Source organism: Drosophila sulfurigaster, chromosome 2R (genome assembly GCF_023558435.1).
Source record: "Drosophila sulfurigaster albostrigata strain 15112-1811.04 chromosome 2R, ASM2355843v2, whole genome shotgun sequence".
NCBI lineage: Eukaryota > Metazoa > Arthropoda > Insecta > Diptera > Drosophilidae > Drosophila > Drosophila sulfurigaster.
Genome location: NC_084882.1, coordinates 37185551 through 37210784, shown reverse-complemented (window position 1 = coordinate 37210784; position 25234 = coordinate 37185551). Strand labels below are relative to the sequence as shown.

The 25234-nt window shown below is 43.2% G+C and overlaps 7 protein-coding genes across 7 annotated transcripts; 3 read left to right on the top strand and 4 right to left on the bottom strand.

Moving 5' to 3' along the window:
* The first annotated feature begins 699 nt into the window (after positions 1–699).
* Positions 700–22323, top strand: LOC133836919 (progestin and adipoQ receptor family member 4). Its single transcript, XM_062267520.1, is given in 8 exon segments — positions 700–1925; positions 4609–5487; positions 17387–17602; positions 19971–20074; positions 20146–20220; positions 20222–20284; positions 20675–20815; positions 20887–22323. Coding segments are annotated over 7 exon segments (1506 nt in total). The 5' UTR covers positions 700–1925; positions 4609–4673; the 3' UTR covers positions 20980–22323.
* Positions 5805–8452, bottom strand: LOC133836915 (neprilysin-4). Its single transcript, XM_062267515.1, has one exon. The coding sequence runs from the start codon at positions 8179–8181 to the stop codon at positions 6046–6048; it is 2136 nt and encodes a 711-aa protein (XP_062123499.1). The 5' UTR covers positions 8182–8452; the 3' UTR covers positions 5805–6045.
* LOC133836912 (neprilysin-4-like) lies at positions 9134–11428 on the bottom strand. Its single transcript, XM_062267513.1, has one exon. It carries the CDS (start codon positions 11355–11357, stop codon positions 9222–9224), a length of 2136 nt encoding a protein of 711 aa, XP_062123497.1. The 5' UTR covers positions 11358–11428; the 3' UTR covers positions 9134–9221.
* On the top strand, positions 13055–15130 carry LOC133836916 (neprilysin-1). Its single transcript, XM_062267516.1, has one exon. The coding sequence runs from the start codon at positions 13079–13081 to the stop codon at positions 15128–15130; it is 2052 nt and encodes a 683-aa protein (XP_062123500.1). The 5' UTR covers positions 13055–13078.
* On the bottom strand, positions 15148–17230 carry LOC133836917 (neprilysin-4). Its single transcript, XM_062267517.1, has one exon. It carries the CDS (start codon positions 17200–17202, stop codon positions 15184–15186), a length of 2019 nt encoding a protein of 672 aa, XP_062123501.1. The 5' UTR covers positions 17203–17230; the 3' UTR covers positions 15148–15183.
* Positions 17598–19881, bottom strand: LOC133836918 (neprilysin-1). Its single transcript, XM_062267519.1, has one exon. It carries the CDS (start codon positions 19654–19656, stop codon positions 17746–17748), a length of 1911 nt encoding a protein of 636 aa, XP_062123503.1. The 5' UTR covers positions 19657–19881; the 3' UTR covers positions 17598–17745.
* A 355-nt stretch (positions 22324–22678) lies between the features above and the next one.
* Positions 22679–25224, top strand: LOC133836913 (THO complex subunit 1). Its single transcript, XM_062267514.1, has 5 exons — positions 22679–22857; positions 22934–23617; positions 23687–23985; positions 24045–24347; positions 24411–25224. Exons 1-5 carry the CDS (start codon positions 22777–22779, stop codon positions 25222–25224), a joined length of 2181 nt encoding a protein of 726 aa, XP_062123498.1. The 5' UTR covers positions 22679–22776.
* Positions 25225–25234: the final 10 nt, after the last annotated feature.

Genomic DNA, 25234 nt, shown 5'->3' with positions numbered 1-25234 from the left:
TCTTTGAATGTGATTTTATAAACTCTGCAGAGTTTAAAACTTTATGAAATAAACTACTTATTTGATCCACCTGACAATTCTTGGAAATATATCTAATAAGATGTTCACGAAGACTTCACTTCAGTTTGATAAATTATGCAAAATACTCTGCATGAAATCAGGATGCAGTTTTCATTAACAAAGTTTGAATGCGATAATAAAACTGCTATCTAAATAGCATTGCTAGACGATCTTTGTCCATCATGGATTGACTTTCATATTTAGACACTTGAGGTGTAGATTTTCTTTTGCGTATGTTTTTTTAATGCGTTTTTTTTTTGTTGACACTTCCGCGTTGAGAGTGGCGCCGGATGAATAATGAGTAAGTCAAGTCACTGATTTAGCAATTAATCTGAGAGCGAGCACTTGCCAAGCGGTTTTAATTGCAAAATGAAAAGGTTAATAAACAAAAGGCGATTGCTGCACATGAATTCAAGAAGTTTACGACAAAGAAAGCGGCGAAGCTGTGCGCTGTTATATTGTGGCAAATAAATTACAAAATGCGACAAACTCAACCACGACATGTCGAGATGCTGCGGCCGTGGCAGAGGCCATGCCTAAAAAGGCCATTCCAAGTTTATAAAAAATACAAAAAACAATAATAAATGCGACAGAGACAAAGTCGCGCCTCACTTCGCGTTGTTCTCTGTCGGTTGTTGTTGTAGTCTGCAGTCTGCTGCTGATTTGAGTAATATGCAAATCTGTTTTGAATACGCAGGCGAATAAATTAAATCAACTGCAGCAAGGAAATGCAACGGGGCAGGATAAACGCCTACGCTTTAAGCCAAAGTGAAACGGGTTAATTGTGACACAAAGAAATCGCAGTCTCCACATAAATTTAAAATTAAAAGAAAAAAAGCAGCAGGAGAGGGAGGAGAAAGGATCGAGGATGACTCGACATAAGAGCACGAGTTTCACCTGCCTTATATGGGCCAACGTGAATTTGTCTTGACTGCAGCTTTAACGACGCCAGGCTATTAAAAAAACGATCATTTAAAAGCCATTACAAAGAAAAAGCGGCCACCGCAAGAAGTTGTGCACGAGCAGAGAGACCTCAAATAGAATTACACCAAGCGAATTACTATTGCTATCTATTACTAAGTATTTTTTCAGGAGTACTTACGTCGGCTCCTTGGGTATATGTGAAGTGTTGGCATCAAGTTCATGCCTGCGTCGCTTGGCCGCTGATCTGGTGTGATGTGTTTTGGTGATGCGGGGCCTATTTATAAAAGATGATGAGAAAGCCAAAGATATAATAACAAAACACCACACAAATTTGTTAGTACCATTGAGAGAGATATGTGCCCAGGCATACCCAATTGTATTTCATGGCCTGGCATGCCGCGAAATGCGATGAATTGCAGTACCGCATATCATACACGGCTTCTACGCGATCAGTAAGGTTACTCATGAATAAACCCGCTCGCACATTCATGAGATCGAGCCAGAAGTTCAAAAGAAAGATGAACAGACCCAATCCAATTCTGCTGTCTGGCAGCTAGGCAGTCCGCAGTCAAAATACAATTGGGTATGCATATGCTTATGCCTTATGCATGCATGTATTATAAGCACAAATCTCTATGTATGCATGTAGTTGTGTCTACTTACGGCGACGGTGCTTCAACTAAGGGTGGCGATAGATCGCCAGTATCGAGCCGTCTCCGTTTGTCTCGTGTGCCGGCTGAGGATCGATCCCTCGAGTGATGGCGTCTCCGTGTTCGTGGCATCTATAAGGAAGGCAAAAGCGTATACATTATTTCAACTATTCATCATATCTACTGAAGTATATATTATACAAAGTATTGCAGCTACGTCATACGCTCGTTTCAACAAAAAAGCAAAGCAAAGCAAAGGTGTTGTATATTTTGCTAGAGCCAAAGGCAAAGGTGAGTATCTTTGCCTCTGTATGTGTGCACACGTGTGTGTGCGTGTGTCGATTGCAATGCTTTGCGTGTGTTGAGCTTTACATTTTTGCCTGTACTTTGCTTTGCATAGAGGACATCGCGAATTCCAATACCTTTCAATTAGCACGGTACACTTATTTTGTTTTATTAGACGTATAATAAATGGCAGCGCGAAATCTGCGAATGCGAATACATATATCTTCTCTTGTTTGCTTGTGTTTGTTGTTTGCCTCACACAAAGCCACAGCGTCTGCCTAATTTACGCAGCTGTCTAATTTTGCTGGTTGGCCACTTATGGAATGCGCGCGATATTCGCACAATTTCTCAATAGGTCTCACAACGGTCTCTGTACTTAATCCTTTTGTTTTAAAGATAAAAAAATCACTTCGAAGTTTACTTTGATTTTCTTTTTGTGAAAATCGTGTTTTTTTCTACACATATTTCACGTCACTCATCATATTCACCACGTCTGCTGCCGCGAGTTACCACCTGGTAAGAAAACGCTGCGTTTCAGGGCTGCCAACTCACTTAAAATACTTGCGGCATTTTAATTGCACCAACACAGCCGTATACATGCACATATTTTGTTTATCAGGCGGGAATTGTTTAAATCCCCATAATAAAAACTGTTGTAGCATTGCAGTAATTATAACTTGTCAACATTTAGTTTAATTATGGAAAGAAATTTGCTAATGAGTGGCAACGCTACAGCAGCTAAAAGTGCGCAACGTAGTTATGAAAACAGCCGAATTGAAGCCTTGTAGACATTTGGATAGCGAGCAGTCTGTCCGTTTGTCTGACCTATCATATCGTTCGTTCTATATGTACATACATACGTACGTAAAATGTCTTGTCTTTGTAATTATCTTACCTCTGCTTCTTCTCGCGTTCGCTGCTCCGATTGGCCGCCTTGTGAGTTGGACACTGCGGTCTCGGCCTCTTTCGCTAGTGGCGGCGCTGGAACTGCTAAAAACGGCGATCGAGGCAAATATAATCGATTCCACAATCCTCCTATTATCTCGTTTAGCATTCGCCAAGTATTATTTGTTTTATGTGATATGTTTGTGAACATTTAGTCTAATTGCACTTGTTGCCTTTTCGGCTAGCGTCAGTTTGTGTTTTGTACTTTTTGGCGCAATTTTCTGTTGCTTTCAGGTGCGGCAGTTGTCCAGATCGGCCATCGTGCTATATTTTCCAGTTGATATGCAGATTGTATAATTATAACAGCCAATAATATTTTTTATATTTACTTACAAGAAATGCAAGGGTAACGTTGTTTCCAAATTGGTTTTAGAAACAGTTGAAATTAAGGACAAGCCAAGCGCGTCAGCAGCTGACTTTTTTTAAAAGTGACCGAAGATGCATTTTAAAATAGTATATTAAATACCAAAAATTATACCAAATATACTAGGTCATAATTCAAAGCATGGGAACACTTTATTTTTTTTTATGCAACCAAAATCTTTGTGAACAAGTGTTATTATTTCAATAGTTTTTTTTTATTTTGAAAACAGCGTTTATTATGCAAAGCAAATTCCAAATTAGTAGTATACTAGAGTTTAGGTGGCTATGTAATGGCCACACTGTCAACCTTGCCGCTGACGGTTTGGCGTTGCCACATTGTCGCAAGCAAAGCCGATAAATTGTACTATTGGATAATGCTCGAGCGTTGGCTGTTAGGATTTAAAATAACCAGCTGTTTTGCGTTGAGCATGCGCCGTTCTTATTGGTGTCCAAAGAAAATAGTGGCAATTCAATTGCATAACAATACACAGTATAACGGTATCATTATCGCGCATAGCCGCAGTCAGATATTGATGTGCTTACGCTAACGGCTGCTGTAACGCTTGCTTCTTGTCTTGTGTGTGCTTCGTGCGTTGTGCGAACTGAAAATTTGGATTATTAAATATTAATGGTGGAGTGAAAGCATTGAGCGCGTCAATGGCTTAAAATTTGATAGCGTGTTAACATAGCGCGTAACACTATGTTGCCTCTACTTCAGATCTATGCTAGCCAGAGTTCATAGCAGCACTGTTTTAAAGTTACCCCCCCAAAAACGTGTTCACACCCCGCCCAACAATTGCATCCTTCCATATAATAACAACAACAGCAACACAACGACACAGCTACTACAACAACGATTCCATGCGCCTCTTTCAGTTGTTTTAAATTGCATCGCATTGAGCAAAATTCGAAAGCCACGTTGTGCCCCTTCTCATGCTCCCAAACGTGAGTATAGCATATCGATTTTTACTGTCAGCTTCAGTTTCAGCTTTAGCCGGGCCTCTGCTTCTCGAGTCGCGTGATTCACAAAAAACACATTCAGTTTCGGCTAACTTCAGCAATACTCACCCACACAAGCTCACTTCACTATGGCTTGTGTATGTGTGCGACAGTGTCAGTGTGTATGTATATGTGCACAATACAAGCACAAGCCTTTTTTGGGTCACGAGGCAGCTGCTGCGGTTGTGTGTTGACATTGTCCTGCTCGCCTTATTCCTACGTAAGCACGTGCTTTTTTTGGCACAGGACAACGCAGCGTATACGTAACACATCAAAGGTCGCTCGAGCGCTGGCTGTGTGTGGGCATTTTTATAGCATTGCGCCCTGGTTTATAATTTATGAGGTTGATTTTGATTTGATTTTGTATTCGATTTGGTTTCAGTTGCTGCCGCTGCCGTTGCCGCCTTTGTAGAAACTCCTTGAAATCGTGATTATCACTAGCGAGGAATGGACACTGCTGCCGCCGCCGCTGCCGCCGTTGTGGTTGACCTAAGAGCTGAGACCGAACTCAGCAAATCGAGTGCTAGCAAATTGCTCAACAAGCCCAAGCCAAAACCGTCTGCCGCCAGCTACGGAGGAGGAGTAGGAGTTGGAGTGGGAGTTGGAATAGCTAGCAGCCTCAGTTCGGAGCTGGACATTTCCAATTGCCTGGGTAGCACTGTGGAATCCATGTCCGCCACTCCGCCCACGACGCCGGCTCGTTGTCGCAACGAGTCTGGAGACACAACGGGCAATATCGAGGCACTTGCTCACGGCATAGCCATGAATGGGATCAAGGAGGCAGTCGGCGAGCGAGAAAGAGAGAGTTGTCATCAGGAGAGTTCACCATTAAATTCCACAACATCAACGTCTTCCACGAACGCTTCCACAACAACGCCAACGTCTGCCTTGCTTACAGCACCAACAACAGCAACACCAACACTAACATCAACACCGACAGCAACAGGAACATCAACATCAACAGCAACAGCACTAGCAATAACATCAACAATAGCAACAGCAACACAAAACACAACTGCGTCGACAGCAACAGTAACTGCAGCAGCATCGATGTTGACGACAAGCTCGAGCAGCAAGACAACATCGATTGCCAGGCAAGACAACATCGATCAGCTGCAGCTGCTGCACTGGCAGGACATGCCAAAGTATTTGCAGTTCAATCCGTACGTTCTCAAGGGATATCGGCCACTGCAGACCTTCAAGGGATGCCTGCTCAGTCTCTTCTACTGGCACAATGAGACCATCAACATACTGACACATGGTGAGTGGCAAGAGAGCATTTCAATATTTCTCGTTGCTCATTTATCGACCTGTTTGCAAAGCATTAGCACTCGCCATTTGCCTTTCTCCATTCACCATTTACCATTCACGGTCAAAGTCAAAGCTAAGTGTAAGACTGCAAATCGACCAGAAATAGATTCAGTTCCCACTCTGATTGTTGGCATGCCGAAGGGGGCTGTTGTCATTATGGAATCGTTGCTTTTCAATACGGCCCATGCTGAAAATAACAAATGGTTAGTGCAAATCAATCGATGTTTGGCAAAACTTTTTAAATAGAAAAATCAATTGTCAATTAGGATCAGGTGTTCTTTACATTCATTTAAAATAACGATTGTATTGAATCGAATTTACTTTCATTATAACATATAATTTATTGGCTATTACAGATTCTTTAAAAATTAATTTTCAAGAAATTGAAATTGAAATTGACTTTTTAAGATCAACACATTTTTGTAGTATTAGAGTTAAGCAAACTTGCAAATATTTGATGTGATTCTCTCTGTAATATATAAAATAGGAAATTGTCTATTATCACTCCTTAGTAGATCTCGCACTTGCGAACTGGGTTCATCTTTGTGCCAAGAGCACAATGGAACTCCTTGGAGAACTCCTCAAAATTGGAAAGTGGTACGAGAACACGGAACTTGTGTGGGACATGGTCATCCACTGTCACTTGCAATAGTCTTAGATTTGATTGAACGTCAGAGCACCAAATTTGCGCATAGCTAATAAAGAACAGCTGCATGCTGGTGTAGTTCAGAGTGGGAAGCGTCTCCTTGTGGCTCAATCTGCTTCCAGGATCGTTGAGCGTGGCATCCTGTGCTTGCTGCCACCTGCGATAGGCATCAAACGCAAGTCGGACTCCCCCGTTGTCCGCGATATTCTCCGACTGTTCATCTGTCTTAGGCAGCTTTTTGCCGTAATACGAATAATTACTGTACTGCTGCTTAAAACATTGTTGGCGATCAACAAAGTTATTTCTGGACACCTCGTCCCACCAGTCTTTAAGATTGCCCTCGGCGTCGAACTTGCTGCCACTGATATCGAATCCATGGATGATCTCGTGTCCAATGAGTGCCGCCAAAGTGCCAAACTTTATGGCATTGGGATAATTGGAAGCCCACATGTAATAAGGCTGCAGCATCGCCACTGGCACCTTGACGACGTTCTCTAGCAGAATATTGGCCGGAGTGTAGGCGAGCGTGTCTCCTGCTTCGAAAGGCGTGGCAGGCTGATTAATAAGCTCTCTTTGCGAGATCGCTTCATCCTCAAATATGTACAAGAGATTATCAATATAATCGTCGTCGGACATTTGAATATTTCCGAACTCCTCCGAGAGATTTTGATTTGCGTAGGAGTTAATTTCCAGCTTCATTGCTGCCAGCTTCTCAGTAGCCAATTTTCGGGTTTGCGGACTTATCCACTTCAAAAATGAATTTGACTGGAGTTTTTGTTTAAAAGTCTCTTGCATTTCTGTCCACATGAGCTGCACATCGGCGGCAGTGTCGTCGTTATTATGCCGCCTGTAGACCATGTTGTCCAAGAACTTGGCAAAGTATTTCTTAGTCAGGGATTGACACTTCATCTCTCTTTCAGACTTTTTAGTTCCCACGTTGAGCATAAGTGGTTTAACCAACCTATAGAAAATGTAGTTGGCCAAAATTCGTTTCGGAGTGCGTTGAATAACTTTGACAAGATTGATTTTATACTGTGGAAGAAGGTCATAAACGGAAGTTATCTCCTCGTCTAGGGATATATTAACTAAGCGCTGTATGTCTAGTGTGGGTCCATAGAGTTTCTGCATCTCGGCAATAGTTGTCAGGTTTGATTCCTTTTCTAAGTCCAAGACTTCGTTTTCGCTTTTCAGTCCTTTGGCCAGCTCCACCTCAAAGTCCATCAATTCCGTGGCGGTTGACTGCGCTAAATTTGCCTCTATGTTCAGATAGTTGTTGAGTTCCTTGGCCATGACGTCGCGAGTCCTTGTGCGATATGTTTTCGTATTGTTCTTTAAATACATTCCACGCACCTTGAGAGGAAACGCCTGCTCAGTAACGTACACTATGTTCACTTCGTTGTTGGCCAAGTCAGTGTTAACCTCAACACCTATTATAATTGTCTGACCATAGGTGAAAGCGATTTGGCCAATTGTTTCAATCCAATCAAATTCCGACTCATTCCATTTACTTCCTTCTAGAGCTGGCATCGCTCCGAAGTCGCTAATTACTTTCTTCAATTTGCTGCGATAGGTTTCATCGATGGCAGTGATGGCTGTGCAGGATTTGTAAAAATTCCTCACTTGCTTGTCCTCTTCGGTATCCAGTTGGTCATTCTTGTGCTCAAGCAAATGCTTCACTTTGCGATTGAGGCCTTCGGCCAATCGTTCAAAGAGTCCAGTAGACAATTTGTTGCCTCTAACCATATTAATTCGACGCCAATTGCCACAGGCAAATTTGTAGAAATCGTCACACGGATTGATGCTCTCATTCATGAAGCTCGCCATCTCTGCTGCTTTCGCGTGACGCATCACTTGACTAATATAATCGCTGTCTCTCTGACTTTCTGAGATCAAGTCAGCATTCCCCCGGAACCTCTCTGGTGCTGCGGATCCATGATATACCAGTTGTATCAGCAGTAGCGCTAATCCATATAGTATATTACTTAGAAAGTTTCTCATTTGATGTTGACGATTGGCGGAGATGTTTTCAATTGAACGAGATTTTTGGGACTAAACGCTTTATTCGCACTTTCGATTGTATATATCAGTCACTCTACCTAGAAGATTGTCAAAATTTCTTGCTTGCTTTTGACCACTTGGGTTATCACAAAAGTCTTTAAATAAAAACTATTTGGCGGCCGGAAGAAGGGACCTAATTCAGAAGTTTACAGCAAGGTCATGATCAACACAACATTCTTTAATCTTAAGCTTCTCCTTGCGTCAAGCAGATACAGATGGAAAAGGTTTTAGTCCTATTATATTATTATATCGATATTGCGTATATGTTTTGGGTACTGCTATGGTAATTAACTATTCGCTTACTTAATTATTTTAGCTCATTATTATAAATACAGTGAATCGTGAATAGGAAAAACGGGTTGTTTACTCAAGTAATTTAAATATTTAATAGTGTTTTATAACAAAACATTAAGAAAGGTCCAGTCGAGTGTGCACGACTATGATATACCCGCTATCCATTTTAAATAAAAGCAAAACATTGCCACATATACCATAAAAATACTAACAACAACAAATACAATCTACCCTATGGGTAGCAGGCATAAAAATGTACATATAAGCCATATTGGTTTTTATACTACACTAAAATAATAAAATCAATATTATTCTTAGAAAAAATGCAGGACGGCCTCTTTTTCAAGTTTTTTTTATTTCGAGATCAAATACAAATTTGGAAGTTATTATCGAAGTAATTTTACAAAGCTTTGCTTGACAAACTGGTACGTCGTGAACTCTATATCATAGAATTGAATAAAACATATTATATATACAAAATATACGTGTTCTCAAGAGATATGTATGCATTACATCACCTGTTGACAGACAACTATAATACCCTTCTACCCTGAGAGTAGCGGGTATAAATATAAAAATGACAAAGTCTATTAATCTGTCTGTGATAAGCTTTTGTTATTATTTGAAAATTATATTTTAACTACATAGGTTTTTTGGTGATTAAACAATTTAGAGACGGCGGCTATTTAGTAGATCTCGCACTTGCGAACTGGGTTCATCTTTGTGCCAAGAGCGCATTGGAACTCCTTGGAGAACTCAACAAAATTGGAAAGTGGTCCAAGCACACGGAACTTGCTTGGGACATGCTGATCCGTGTCCACTTGTATAATGCTTAGCTTTGGATCGATATCAGAGCACCAGACTTGTGCATAGCTAATAAAGAACAGCTGCATGCTGGTGTAATTCAGAGTGGGCAGCGTCTCCTTGTGGCTTAATCTGCTTCCAGGATCGTTGAGCGAGGAATCCTGTGCTTGCTGCCACCTGCGATAGGCATCAAAAGCAAGTCGCACTCCGCCGTTGTCCGCGATATTCTCCGACTGCTCATCTGACTCAGGCAGCTTTTTGCCGTAATATGAATAATTACTGTATTGTTCCTTAAAGCATTGATGACGAATGGCAAAATTATTTCTGGACACCTCGTCCCACCAGTCATTGAGATTGCCCTGAGCATCGAACTTGCTGCCACTGATATCGAATCCATGGATGATCTCGTGTCCAATGAGTGCCGCCAAAGTGCCAAACTTTATGGCATTGGGATAACTGGAAGCCCACAAGTAATAGGGCTGCAACACTGCCACTGGCACCTTGACGACGTTCTCCACCAGGATGTTGGCCGGCGTGAAACTTAGCAACTCGCCATCCTCCAGAGGTTTGGCAGGCTTATTGATTTGCTGCCTTGAAGTAGATGCGGCATCCTTAAATATGTGCAATAGATTCTCAATGTAGTCATGCTCGGACACATGAATATTATCGAACTCCTTGGAAAGATCTTGGTTAGCATACGAGTTAATTTCCAGCTTCATTGCTGTCATCTTTTTAACGGCCAATTCTCTGGTTTGTGGACTTATCCATTTCAAAAATGCATTTGACTGCAGTTTCTCTTTGAAAGTCTTTTGCATCTCGTTCCACATGAGCTCCACATCAGCGGCAGTGTCGCCGTTATTATGCCGCCTGTAGACCATGTTGTCCAAGAACTTGGCAAAGTATTTGTGAGTCATGGATCGACAATTGCTCTTTCGTCGTGACTCTGTGGCTCCCACGTCTAGCATAAGCGCATCAAGCAACCTATAGAAGATGTAGTTGGCCAAAATTCGTTTCGGAGTGCGTTGAATAACTTTGACAAGATTGATTTTATACTGCGGAAGAAGGTCATAAACTGAGGTTATCTTCTGGTCTAGGGATATATTAACCAAGCGCTGTATGTCTAGTGTGGGTCCATAGAGTTTCTGCATCTCGGCAATAGTTGTCAGGTTTGATTCCTTTTCTAAGTCCAAGACCTCGTTTTCACTGTTCAGTCCTTTGGCCAGCTCCACCTCAAAGTCCATCAGTTCCGTGGCCGTTGAGTATGCTAATTTTCTGTCTATGTTCAGATAGTAGTTGAGATATTTCGCCATGAGGTCGCGATACTTTGAGCGATAGATTTCCGTGTGTTTGTTTAAATACATTCCACGCACCTCGAGAGGAAACGCCTGTTGAGAAACGTACACCATGTTCACTTTATTGTTGGCCAAGTCAGTGGCAACCTCAACACCAATTATGATCGTCTGACCATAGGTGAAAGCGATTTGGCCAATTGTTTCAATCCAATCAAATTCCGACTCATTCCATTTACTTCCTTCTAGAGCTGGCATCGCTCCGAAGCTGCTAATTACTTCCTTCAATTTGTTGCGATAGGTTTCATCGATGGCAGTAATGGCTGTGCAGGATTTGTAAAAATTTCTCACTTGCTTGTCCTCTTCGGTGTCCAGTTGCTTATTCTCTGTGTCAAGCATATGTTTCACTTTGCGATTAAGGCCATCGGCCAATCGCTCGAAGAATCCAGTAGATAATTTGTTGGCTCTGACCCCATTAACCCTAGGCCAATTGCCACAGGCAAATTCGTAGAAATCGTCACACGGATCGTAGCTCTCATTCATGAAGCTCGCCATCTCTGCTGCTTTTGCGTGACGCATTACTCTATCAATATATTCACTGCCTCTCTGACTTCCAGAGATCAAGTCTGTATCTCTCTGAAGTTTCCCTGGCGCTGCCGATCCATTATGTGCCAGATGCAGCAGCAGCAGCGTAAGTCCGTATAGTATACGGCGTGGAGAGTGATTCATTTGACGGCGAATTATATGCCCACTAGACGTAGATGTTTCTAATTGCAAGTTTTGCCTATGACTGAACGCCTCATTCTCAGTTTCAATTATATATTTGTGTCTCTCTCTCAGAAGATCGACAACATCTCGTGCTTGTTCGTGACCCCCTTGGGTTATCACTATCAATCCAGTTGACAGACGGAAGAAGAGAGCTGATGCATAAATCTGCATCTTGGTATAATAGACCTTTTTGATCATAATGAACTCAGTGTTTCTTCAGACTTAGCTTACTAGTATTTTATTTATCAAATCAATTTAATGAGTTCCAATTCCGCATTTGTTGTTAAGACATTATTGCTTAGTCATTGACACTAAACAGCACCAGTTGAGTGCATAAATTCCAGACGAAATGTTCTGTTTATGGCATGTAGTTAGTGATGGGAAAGGTTACGATTGTGACGATTTGTGACTACTGCTAAGTAAATTAAGTATACGTACATTTATCAATTCGCTGTTTATAAAGCTTCAATAAGCATTACATTTGAATCAAGTTAGAATACTACCTTCACGATTTGATTGCAAACCCTTCACCTTCTATTGGACTACTTTATATAAAAGGAACTTGATTTCGAGTTTCCGAATATCAGATTTACTAGTTTGTGCATCCTTATCTTCCCCATGACGCACCTCAGTCTATTGTGAGAAACTTATATAGTATAGCTGCTGCACTCTACAAAGAAGCTTTTGTTTGTGTTATCACTATCAAACTAAATTACACGCATCTCAGCGTCTACATCGCAAACATACATTCCATTGAAAACATACTTGCTTTGCTGGAATATGAAATAAACCGTACTTTACAGTCGGAAGAAGGGGCCTTTTTTGTGTTTGATAACAGAATTCTAAGCTTAGGAACAAATTTAATTTTTATACCCGCTACCCATAGGGTAGAAGGGTATTATAACTTTGTGCCGGCAGGAAATGTATGTAACAGGTAGAACGAGGCATCTCCGACCCTATAAAGTATATGAATTCTTGATCAGCGTCAACAGCCAAGACGATCTAGCCATGTCCGTCTGTCCGTCTGTCCGTATGAAACACTGGATCTCAGAGACTATAAAAGATAGAGCTATAATTTTTTTTCGACAGCATTTGTTATGTTTGCACGCAGATCAATAAATATAATATATTGATTTTATTTAGAATGGGTAGCGGGTATCTCACAGTCGAGTACACTCGAGTGTAGCTTTCTTACTTGTTTATTTTGCGATTGTTGTTGAGATGTCATTAGAACTGAATAGCGCTTTTTGAGCACATACATTTTATAACGATTTGATTTATATGCGAATCAGATACCAGGTATTCCGTTTTTCCCTTAATCTTGTAAAAAATGTGCACATTTATTAGGTATCTCAAAATACGATATTTCAATATTCGTAATGGGCAAAATGTTCACTGTATATATTATATATACATACATAGCATATACGTTGTTAGTACTGCATATATGTATTCATACGCATATTTACTGATGCGGAATTATATTCTGTGAGCAGCGGCATAATTAAAATAAGTAAGTGGACGTGAGCTGTGACCCAATCACGCGCTCTTCTCTACTCGAATCTCGCATTGAGTCCCAGTCTACTGACCAATGCGATAAGAGAACTGAGCGAGATGAGTATTTGTTCGTTGTGGGGAAGTGATGGGAAGTGCGTTGTGGTTTCTTCAGTCGCTCTACAGCCATGAAAGGCATTTGCTGTGTTGATATCGCGCTCGCTTTGTTGTGCGTGAGTCTTGTGGAAGGGCATCTATTCTCTCAGTCGGAGCTGAATACGCACATTCAGCTGAAGGAGCATCTGATCTCGCAGAACAATGACAGCAACTATGTGCAGCGTGTTATGAGACTGGCCAAGTCCGCGGAGATGCGCAGCTATATGCAGCCGGAGTTGGATGCTTGTGAGAACTTTTATGAGTACAGCTGCGGCAACTGGCCCAAAATTAATCCCGCCAACGATGAGCATCCGCGTGAGACAAACTATCAACAGCTTTTGACTAAAGGATTTCATCGCAAGCAGCAAAAACTGCTAGAGAAACCCGGCGATGAGGATATCGATGATTCCGCTATTCTGAAGCTAAAGCAGTTCTACGCTAGCTGCCTCTACTATCGCCAAGTTCCCATTTCACGTTATCACAATCAGATGCTCGACATTGTCACGGAGTTTGATCTCATCATGCCAGCCCTGGAGAAGCCAGGACAGCGGGAGAACGTGTCTAGTGACTTCGATTGGCTGGCGATTGTAGCGCAGATTAAGCGCAAGTATGGCCTCGATATTCTGCTGCGTCTACACCAAGCTCCGGATGTTCATAACAAAACCCAGATGCGACTTTACGTGGGTCAGCCACCTCATCTTGTTGTGGATCCGGATCCAAGGGCAGCTGAGCAGCGTATTGCCGCCCAGTTGAAACAGCAACTGCGCTTGGAAACGGAAGTGGCCGAGAGCACAGCTCATGATATTGTGGAACTGGAATCGGAACTAGCCAAGGGCATGCTCAATCGTCCCATAACTGCTCTCGCCCAGCCGCGTTCCATCACTGAACTGGCAAGCGCCTACGCTCCCAGCTTCAATTTAACGCGTTATGTGGAGATGGCTCTGCAACGTCGGCTTCTAAGCAATGAGACTCTTTACGAGCACGTGCCCAGCTACCAAGCTCATCTGGTGGATGTGCTTAATAGGACGTCGCCGCATGTGCTGGCGAACTATATCTTTCAACAGCTACTGTTGCCTTTCTACTATGAGCGGTCGACTCAGTCGTCAGCTGTGGCCCAATGTCTGACAATCACCCGGAAACTGTTTCCCCAATTGCTTGATCAATGGGTCTATCGACACTATGCCGATGCGGTCTCCGTGGGGGACATTGAGTCTCTATGGGGGAATGTAAAGCAAAGCTTCAGTTCCATCATCAATAATTCCACAATGGATTGGCTTTCGGCTGACACTCGTAGTCTACTGCTGACCCAGCTCAATGCAACCCGTCTGCTGATCAATAGTCATGCTGAAGTGAACTTTACAGAGATCTACAATGAGTTGCAATTGGAGACGCAGGATTATTTTGCCAATTTGCGTAATGTCCTTGAGTACAAGCAGCAGCATCAATTGGACCAGTCCAATGTTCAATCCAATGTTCCACACTATGACGCTGTGAATAATCTTGTCGTGCTGCCCGTTTCTTTGCTGCAGCCCAACATTCTGTGGTCCCGGCATTATCCTTTGGCCTTGCGTTATGGCAGCTTAGGTACGGTACTTGCCCAGCAGTTGGCCCACAGCTTTGACAATCGATCTGGATGGGATGCGTCCACCATTACTGAGTTTAATAAGCGCAAAGCCTGCTTCAAGTATCAGTACGAACGACTGCGATACGATGGAGAGTATCTAGGAGCCAGCGATCTTCAGGATGGCAATATTGCCGACAATGCCGCCTTGCAAGTTGCATTCCTCGCATATAAGAGTACCTTGGGTGAAACGTCGCTGATCCCTATGACCGAGAAGCTTCCCAATCTTAATCTGAGTGCCATTCGACTCTTCTTCCTCAGCTATGCTCAGCTGTGGTGCAACGATGCCAACGAACTGTTCCGTGACAAGCAATCCCTCCTCACAACAGGCATTCCCAACGCGCTACGCATCCAAGGCGCCTTGGCCAATTTTCCGGCATTTGCAAGCTACTTTCGCTGCACCAGTGATTCCCTTATGAATCCCACAAAAAAGTGTCAGATGTATGCATTGAATACCAATTAAATAAACAAAGATAGGAATGAACTATTACAATCAATAGATCTTTATTTATAAACTTAGTAAATGGCGCACTTGAACTCTGGATCCATGGGCGCTTGCTGTGAACAATTGAAGACCCAGGAGAATTCCTGGAAATTGGACAAAGATCCAATGACCCGGTACATACTGGGTGCATGATTATCTGTCATAGCTACGGTTGATTTGAACATCGACTGTACATCATCACACCAGAGCTGGGCAAAGCCCAAGAAAAATAGCTGTCGACTATTCAACTCCAGGCCAGAGAAAGTCTCTTTCTGAATAATCTCCATTGGCTGCTCGTTCAACCAACGTTGGTAGGCGATGTAGGCTAACTTGATGCCCGCATTGTCTGCAATGTTCTCCGTTTGGTCCACGGTCAGGGGCAGATTGATTCCTCCATACTTGTATTTTTGATATTGGGCCATGAAGCACTTGCGTCGCTCCTCGAACTCATAGTGTGAACGCATATCCCACAAGCTGGCATCGTTATCGTTGTCAAAACCATGAATCATCTCGTGGGCCAGCAAATAACCCAGTGTGGCGTACTTCAAGGCCTGCGGATACTTCGAGTCCCAGAGGTAATGCGGCTGAAGTAAAGCCACCGGAATGGTGATAACATTACTCATGATGTCGTAGGCTGGCGTGTATCCGGTTATATCAGTGACATCCATTTTCCAGCCGGACTGTGCCATCAGCACTTGCTGTATATTGGCGACATAGTTGTGGTGGTCCATGCTGACATTGCTGTAGTACGTCTCAAAGTCCTCCTTGTCATAGGCATTGATGAGAAGCTGCATGCGATCCAACTTCTCAATGGCTCCCTGTCTAGTCTTGTTTGATATCCAATCGAGCTTATCTCCACTCAGATGCTGCCTAAAGACGTTGCGAATTTCACCCCACATATTGTGCACCGCATCCTCGGACTCGGCAGTGCGGTAACGCTCATATATCATATGATCCACCAGCTTGGCAAAATACTTCCTCACCTTTGCAGCGCACCATCTGTTCAGCTCCTCAGGAGGTGAGTCAATCAGATATTCCTCAATGATCTGCCAGAGCACATAGTTGGCGAGTGTTGAAGTTTGTGTCTCCTGGAGTAGCTTCATTGTGTTCCTCAAATAGTCACTGCCGTACACATAAATATTATCCGGCACATTGTCAACTCCCAGCACTATGCCAAGGAACTCCGTCACGTTCAAGAAGGAGCTGTACATCTCATCTAATTCCGAGACTGTGAAAAGAGTAATGCTGTCTTCAAAACTATCTTCTGACGCTGAAATTCCAGCTACGCGATCTCGCTCGAATTGATTAATTTGTTTTGCGGTCTGTTTGGCCAGCTGAGTGTTGAGTCCAAAATATCTTTGCAGCTTTTCGGCCAAACTGGCATCCTCGAAAATATTGAGAATTTTTGAGTTGGCCACCTTGTTGTTCTCCGTCGGCAGCAAATAAAATTGATTCACAGTGTTGTTCTTAATATCCCGCATAACTTTCACGTCCAAGATGATAGACTTTCTGTATTTGTGCTGTACCTGAGCAATAGTTCGCCATAAGTCAAACTCGGAGGCATTCCATTGTTCTCCAGCTAGTACAGGTAGCTCACCGTACTCCAGATAGACATTACGTAATGCATGCTTGTACTGGACATCGTCACTATTCACCTGTGCACAGGTTTGATAGAAGACTTGCACCTTCTCCTCGAGGGGTGATTTCATTTGTCCGGATTGCAGCAGTCGATGCAGACGTCGATCAAAACCCTTGGATATGAGCTGAAATGTGTCCGTCATAATATTGTGGAAGAATTGAGCGGGATTGTGGCGGTGCCAGTTGCCACAAGCATAGCCATAGAAGTCATCACATGGAGCAATACTTGTGTCCAACATCCCCTTCATCTCCGCAACTTTTGACTGTTGAATAATCCGCTTGGCGTAGTCTGTAGTGAAATCATCCCGAAGAGGCGTCTTCGAATTGTCTGTTGGCAGAGCAAGAATGTAAGTCCAGCAAACAGTCAGCACCAGCAGAAGATTTTGATTCCGACGTGACATCATTCTTGTCATTATTATAACTAATTCAATGCAGTCTCAACGCCAGGCTGGTTTTACATTATTTTCATGCCTAGGTCAAACTGTTATCGCCCAGAAGAGAGCGATAGCAGTTTTCGCTCTCTTATAATTGTATACATGTATAACTGACAAATACTATTCTTCCGCTCTCTCTCTTTCTCTCTCTCTCTCTTTGCAGCCATACCCATCTTTTACATATTGGCCATTGTTCCGGGACTTATGCCATGGGACAGTGGCTACAAGTTCCTCTCGTTCTGCCATGTATTTGGCTCTGTGGCACCCTGGTGCGGCAGCTTCGTCTATCATCTGTTCATGAACATTGAGAAAGGAGAGAACGTGTATTATACGTTGCTAAAGCTGGACATGGTCGGCATCTGGGTGAGCCAGAGTTTCGGTAAGTGAGCACACACACAATCTATAAATACTTAGAAGCGATAGTTAAACAACGGAAACGGGAAGCACTCAAACTTGTTTTTCATTTATTTCAAGTACAAGATCATAAGCTAGGGAACACAAAGTAATCAGTGAGGCAAAGACTCAATAGATGACACACTTTTCGGTGGGATTCATGCGCGTGCCCTGAGGACACTTGTAGGCCGTTGCAAATCCATCAAAGTTGCTCATAATGGCATTCACACGCACCTCATTCGGAGCATGACCGTCGCTAATGAAGACAGCTGCTTCACGCCTCTCCGGACGTAGTTCTGAGCACGACATTTGGCCTAAGGCAAGAAAGAAGAGCTGCTCCGAGGTGAGCGACAGTCGAGGCAGAAGCTCCGAGTCGGTTTCGGAATCACTGTCCACTGTTGGCTGCTGTTGCAGCCATTTAACATACGCTGCATGGGCGATGCGAACTCCAGCGTTGTCGGCAATATTTTCGGACTGGAGCTTCATCCTGGGTAGCTTTTTACCATTATAGGTGATCGCGCTGAATTGCTGTACCAGACACTGTTTGCGCTGCTCGAACTGTTCAGTGGCATTCATTTTCCACCAATCCCGCAGATTGCCCTGAGCATCCAGTGAGCTTGCCAAGTCATCGAAGCCGTGTACCATCTCGTGGGCGAGCAAGTAGCCAACAGTGCCATACTTGAGGGCCATAGGATAGGCATCGTCAAAGAGATAGCGATGCTGCATGTGGCTAGCGGGGATTACGACTTGGTTGTGCAACAGCGCATAGAATGGCGACAATTCGATCTTATTGTAGTTTTTGAAATTCGGTGGCCGCTCCAAATCGTCGCGTAGATGTCGCCCACGCATCTCCAGCACACGTTGCACATTGCCAAAGTAGTCAGCAGTGCTGATCACCAAGCTAGCATAGTGCTTCTCAAAGTCTGGCGCATCTGCACCGCGAACACTGAAGGACATGGCCTTTAACTTGAGCAAGGCCTCGCCAAGTGTCTGCTCGTCCAGCCAGTTGGAGCTGGGAGAGCGCAGTAGTTTCTCAAAGGACACTTTCAGCTCCTGCCACAGCTGTCGCAAGCTGCCCGGAATATGGGGATTCTGCTTCTCCAGCGAGCGATATACCATGTGATCCACAAAGTCCGGAAACATCTCGGCCGTCTTTTCTGCACACGGTACCAACATAAAGTCGTTTAGCAGCGAGGAGAGCAGATAATTGGCCAGAATACGCTTGGGCGTCGTACCGAGTAGCTTCTTGAGCTGCCACATATAGCTCTCGCCGTGGTGATAGACGGGCAACACATATTTGTTTCCCAACCAGCTGCGAACGAATTGTGTGAGATTCAAGTTTTGGCCATAGCTTTCGGTCATCTCGTCCAACAAACGGAGATGGTTCATCTGGCCCGGTGGCAGTTTTTCGCTCGACTCAACGACGCCAACTAACAATGCCGCATTTAGTTCAGTAATTTCCGCAGCAGTTTTACGAGCATTCTCTTTACTAAGACCTAGCAGATGCTCCAAGCTCTGCTGTAACTTTAGCTGATCGCTGAGTTTGCTGGCAAGGCCACTGTGTTGTCCGAGGTATATTTTATTAATCTGAGTGTTGGACAATCCTGGCGATACTTCCACATTGATGAGCGTTACCTTGCCGAAACGTTTCAGCAGTTGCGCCATCACTTCGATGGCATCGAAGTTCGAAGCATTCCAAGCGGTCCCCTCCAGAGCGGGCATTCCTCCAAACTCCTTGAGCAGCCTGATGAGAAAGGGACGTTGATTCCATGGCTGCCTCGATGTATTCACGCACGACTCGTAAAAGTACTTGACTCTTGTTTCCGTCGGACTGTCCGTGCTCATCATGGGTTCATTTAGCAGTTGACCAATGCGTCGGACATAGCCGCCATTCAGGGTGGTCAGAATATCGGAGCTGACTCTCTCCATAACTGGATTGATTCTCCCGTAGTTACCACATGCGTATGCATAGAACTCATCGCACGGTTTCGCATCGTTGTTCATATAAGATCTCATGGCAGCCGACTTGGCCTGCCGCATGATCTCATGGGTAAGAGGAGTGTTGATATTGAGTCCCCTCGTAAACGCCAGAGGTAACTAGCCGCCATAGGCACGACGCCAATAATGCCCATAATACGTAGCAGACGGAAGCGGAAGCGAATCTCATCTTGCGTCGTTAGATGTTCGAATTTTAGTGTGCTTCGCTTAGTTGTCGTTGTTCAACTGACAGTCAGAGATTTGGCATAATTTTGATAAGATGAAAACATACATGCGAAGTCTCTGCCATCTGATGACTGCTCTCTCTCTTTTTCTCTCTCTCTCTCTCTCTCTGTGTTATTCTCTATATGTTCCAGGTGCCTTGCCCCTGGTTACGGCCACAACGTTGTGCTTCAATCCATTTCTCAAGTGGCTGATAATCGTCTCGTACTGTCTGCTCTCGCTCTGGGGCCTCTACAAGGTAAGTTCTCGCAGTAAATGTATTAGATGTCGAATTGATCTCGCGTTCCCTATCTTCATATCTCTGGACAGGCTTTGACAGCCAGCTCGCCGTGGCAGAGACGTCTGTGCTTTGCGCTCCCCTTCGCGATGCGTTCGGTGCTGACCTTTTTTGCGTATCCGAGGAATGGTGGGCGGCAGTCATATGGCCCTTTCCCATGTCTATCTGCAGGTGCGTATGTCAAGGCATTCCAATTGACTAACTTGTTATTCTTACGTTATTCAAACGTTACGTTTTTGGGGCTGGCCTGTGCATCGCATTGCATTGCATTTTGTTGCATGTAGGTGGAAGTTGTAAGTGAAATTTTCATATGTACATTCATTGTAAAATACACTACTACTAAAGCATATGGATTAAGTGTAAGACTAAGCCGTATGCAATTGATCTGATCCGATCCGAACTGAATTTGATTGAGTGTGTGATTGTATGATTGATTGAGTTCTTGTGTGATTGATTAATTGATTGATTGTCTGTTGAAACAGAGCCACACAACACAAGTTATGTCGAAAGCCACCAATTCATAACTTTGCAACTGATTTTTCTCGTTTCCGGTCTTTTCAGGATGGCGTCTCGATATTAGGCGGCGCCATTGGTGCCATGCGCATACCAGAGAAGTGGTTCCCAGGTCTTGTTGACTTCTACCTGAACTCCCACAACATAATGCATGTGCTGGTCGTGGTGGCCGTCTACTCCATGCATAAAGTAAGTAATATATGTGGAGTAGATCATAGCGTATGTAATTGACTCGCATTCGATTCCTGTGTACTTGACAGGCAACTATAAAGGACTTCGAGTGGATGTCCACTCAGACATGCAACTCGCTGGCCAATGCCACGGAGGAGTCGCTGGTGCATTTGGAACTATGACCCGCTTACTGGTTGCTTCTAATACTGCTGCTATCATTACTGCTGTTGCTGAAGCCTCAACCAGAAAGCTCTGCAACAAATCGGAAAACTCACGCGGCTGATTCGATGCAAACCAAGTCAAATTCAAATTCAAACTCAAACTCTAAATCGAAGATAAAAGCAATCTGAAAACCAGTCTCAAATGCAAAAGATAAAGATAGTAAACAAGAAATGCTACTCGAATATACCGTGTATAAAAATGAGCGCGTGCTGTAACAGTAACAATAAGTATAAGTATACATATATTAGAGTGTAGCAACAACAAATAGAAAAACATACATACATATGTACATAATATACATACACGTATATGTATAATTAGTACATACTTCGACTGTGGTATTTAGCATTAAGTTAATACGAAGAAAGCATTCAAATGAATTACGCGCACTTAAGTACAGTGCTCTTTCGGTATAAAGTTCTACGAAATGGAGTATATGCGATTTCCATGCAACATGCAACAAAATCTGAGTACTATATATGTATATGTATGTATAAACGATAATTTGAATGATGTTGATACTTATGTACCTCATTATGCTTACAAAAAAGAAAAGTTCTAATTTTCAAATATAACTTTGTACCTCGTCGACTATAAAAAACGAAAAGAAATTAAGCAATAAGAGATCTTACATTTAATCTTACAATTCTTCCTAGTTGAACTGTTAAGATATGTTATTTGTTTACTTTCGCAAGCTTAGTAAGTAATAGAGAATAATTTGTGGGAGAACAGAAAATATGAAACAAAAAACAACTACTGAAAACTCAACCACTAATGTGTGTGTTTTGTACCATTAGTTAGATTGTAACATTTGGACAAGTGTGAACAAAGATCTTCAAGCTATATCGTTGCTGATTCGAATTATTAAAACTTCCTAGGACTAAATTTTACCATATTATCTAGCAAACTAAAAAAACGAAATTCTCCACAAATTATATTTGATCAATTTCTCTCTAGGTTTTAAGGAGCAAATGCTACTACATACATACATGAAGAAATTGCAATACGGCAAAGTATTTTAATTCAACAGAACGGAACAATTACAAAATAATTAGTTATTAGTAGTTTCAATAATTTACACCATGCCTATGGAGAAGAGAAAGCATATGAAATAATAATATTAATCAATGAAACCAAAGCTAACAGAATTACACAAACAAGAGCAATAAATTATGTATAATAGATGCTTGTAACAAGTTGTAACTATATTGTAAGAAGCAATTAGAGAAATAGTGTTATATACTTATATGATTTTCAGAGAAAGTTAATAAACATTAAACACATTTGAAGGTCTTTAAAATTTGCGCCTTTCGTTGCGGCTATTGGTTTAGTATTTGAAAATGGTAATCGCAATCAAAGGTTATCGATAATAAATTTATACTCCACTTGTGTCGCCGGGAAGATAAATTATGAATTTATTTAAATCTTAAATCTATTACATATTTACTATTGCATTTCTTGAGCTACTAAGCTTGATTATAAGCTTTCACGCGCTAAATTATTGTGACCAAATTAATCAATACATTATTAATCAGTTAAAATTGATATAAAGCATTCAATCTGGCAACTGAATGCACGCCTTTTGAATAGCAAAAGTTTTCAGTATAATTAGTATATTATACAGAGAATATTGTGGTATATTTTTAACTTCCAACTACTGTCACACTGTTTGTATTGCTTGCTGAGTATTTGTTTTCTGAGCGAGTTATTTCTTGTTATTGAATTGAAAATATAGTGCAGAGAGTTATATATAAAAAATGAGCACACAATCCGCAGAGGCCGGTGGCACTACGGATACAGGTTCGGCGAACTTCTTTGCTCTGCAGGCATCATTCGAGGTAAGGTTGAGTAGAACGCGTTCATCTGAAAGAAAGCCGGCAATAATTTTATTGAATGTAATTTTTAAACACATAGTCTTCGCTGGAACGGGCAATTGACCAGAACAATGTGGAGCAACTCGTGAGGGATTACCACAAATTTCGCTCGAATTCAGAGCACGACAAACGCTCGCCCATGGACCAAGCATTCCGTGAGATCTTGATGAAGCGCCTCGGCGACGATGTGGAAAGCATTGGAGCCCTGGTTCGTCTCTCCGTAGAGGCTGCACGTGCGGATATTGTTTCGAACACTATACCTGTGGTGCTGCTGGGCGACACCTTCGATGTGGTTACGCTGAGCAGGTGCGAACAGATTTTCCGTTTTGTTGAGGAGCTCGTCGAAGTCTGGAAGGAGGAGGTCTTCTTTGCATCCTGCAAGAACAATTTGCTTCGCATGTGTAACGATTTGCTGCGCCGCCTTTCGCGCACACAGAACACTGTTTTCTGTGGTCGCATTTTGCTCTTTCTTTCAAAATTCTTCCCGTTCTCTGAACGTTCCGGACTGAACATAGTTTCCGAGTTTAATTTGGACAATTTCACGGAGTACGGACTGGATAGTAAGGATCACGATGATATTGATAACAAGGAGCTGGAAGATACCGCCGAAGATATCCCGTTAAAGATTGACTACGATTTGTATTGTAAATTTTGGTCACTTCAGGATTTCTTTCGCAATCCCAATCAATGCTACAGCAAAGCGCAGTGGAAGATGTTCCAAATGGTAAGCATATAATGTGAACGCTGGAATTCGACTCCGCTCATTTTTTTTTTTTTGTATTTAACATTACAGCATGCAGAAACAATTCTGCAGTCGTTCTCCAGCTTCAAGTTGGAGGACGTGCGCCCACACAACGATGCCAACAGCAACAGCGATGTCGGCAATAAGGTGACGGACATGGATATCGATGATAACTCGATATCTGCCGCGGCTGCTCTCGCCGTTCGCAAGGACACCCATTTCTTTGCAAAGTTTCTGACCAATCCAAAGCTACTCGCGCTGCAGTTATCCGACTCGAATTTTCGGCGTGCCGTCCTAGTGCAGTTCCTCATACTATTCCAATATCTGCAGGTTAGCGTCAAGTTCAAAATGTAAGTACTGAATTTGTCTCTTCAATGTACAAGCATCTGTCTAATACATTTGTTTACAGAGATTCCTATACTCTAACGACGGCTCAGTCAGACTTCATAAAGGAGACGGAGCAGCGGGTCTATAAACTCTTGGAGGAGACACCGCCTTATGGTCGCAGATTCGCGCGCACTGTGCAGCACATGTTGCACAGAGAAGAGATGTGGAACAACTGGAAGAATGATGGCTGCAAGGAGTTCAAGAAACCCGAAGAAGCCGAAATCAACGAAGATGACGCGAAACCTCCTCCTGCCAAGCGATCCAAGCGACCCCTTGGCGATTGTCTGCGGGATGCCGCACGCAATGGCAAGTTCTTCTTGGGCAAGTAAGTCTAATTACAACATTCTTACATAACTTCAAAGATAACAACTTCACTCCTCGTTGCTAGTGATAACTTAACCAAGCTGTGGAATTACTCGCCGGACAACTTGCAAGCGTGCAAGAGCGAACAGCGCAACTTCCTGCCCATGCTTGAGACTTACTTGGAAACGCCACATGACAAAAACGATCCCGCCTTTGAGTGGCGAGCATTGCGTCTGCTGGCCCGCCAGACGCCTCCTTTCTCCATCCCTTCGCAGCCGTCGTGCAAGATCTCCGACTATCTGGATGTTGTGCGAAAGCGTTTGACACGCGAGAAAGAGCTGGTGAAGCAGACGAGCACCGCATCGAATAATACGACGGAGCACAGCAACGAATCGGGCACAAACAGTGCGCCCACAGAGCAGGAGCATGAGGCTTCAGTGGCTCTGCAAGAGATCGAACAACTCGATGTGGAAGACACTGAGCCCGTTGTGGAAGATGTGGACGAAATGCCAGCACACGAGAAGTCTCTGATGGTCACACGCGCACACATTGATGAGGTGACGCCGGTGATTGGCGAGCATTGGATGAAGGTGGGCAAGAAGATTGGCTTCAGCAACGATGAGTTGCTGTTCTTCCAAATGGAGAATCCCTCAGCTGGCGTGGCATGCACCAAAATGTTAACCAATTGGATTGCCGACGACGACGATGCCACGCTGGACAACTGGGCTTACATGCTCGAAGGCCTGGAGATGAACAAGGCCGCCGATGCCGTCAAGGCGATCATTGAGCGCGAGAAAGCGGCTGCAGTGCAGCACACAACAACAACGCCAGCAACAACAACAGTCGGTCAATTGCAGGAGTCGAGTGCCAGCAACGATGTGGAGATACTTTCGGATTAGACATCAATAT

Bases quoted from the DNA above. Each gene is read 5' to 3' on its own strand.
- LOC133836915 (XM_062267515.1), bottom strand. From the start codon at position 8,181: ATGAGAAACTTTCTAAGTAATATACTATATGGATTAGCGCTACTGCTG.
- LOC133836912 (XM_062267513.1), bottom strand. From the start codon at position 11,357: ATGAATCACTCTCCACGCCGTATACTATACGGACTTACGCTGCTGCTG.
- LOC133836916 (XM_062267516.1), top strand. From the start codon at position 13,079: ATGAAAGGCATTTGCTGTGTTGATATCGCGCTCGCTTTGTTGTGCGTG.
- LOC133836917 (XM_062267517.1), bottom strand. From the start codon at position 17,202: ATGACAAGAATGATGTCACGTCGGAATCAAAATCTTCTGCTGGTGCTG.
- LOC133836918 (XM_062267519.1), bottom strand. From the start codon at position 19,656: ATGCGGCAGGCCAAGTCGGCTGCCATGAGATCTTATATGAACAACGAT.
- LOC133836913 (XM_062267514.1), top strand. From the start codon at position 22,777: ATGAGCACACAATCCGCAGAGGCCGGTGGCACTACGGATACAGGTTCG. The intron at 22,858-22,933 runs GTAAGGTTGAGT...TTAAACACATAG, and splicing joins CTCTGCAGGCATCATTCGAG to TCTTCGCTGGAACGGGCAAT. The intron at 23,986-24,044 runs GTAAGTACTGAA...ATTTGTTTACAG, and splicing joins GTTAGCGTCAAGTTCAAAAT to AGATTCCTATACTCTAACGA.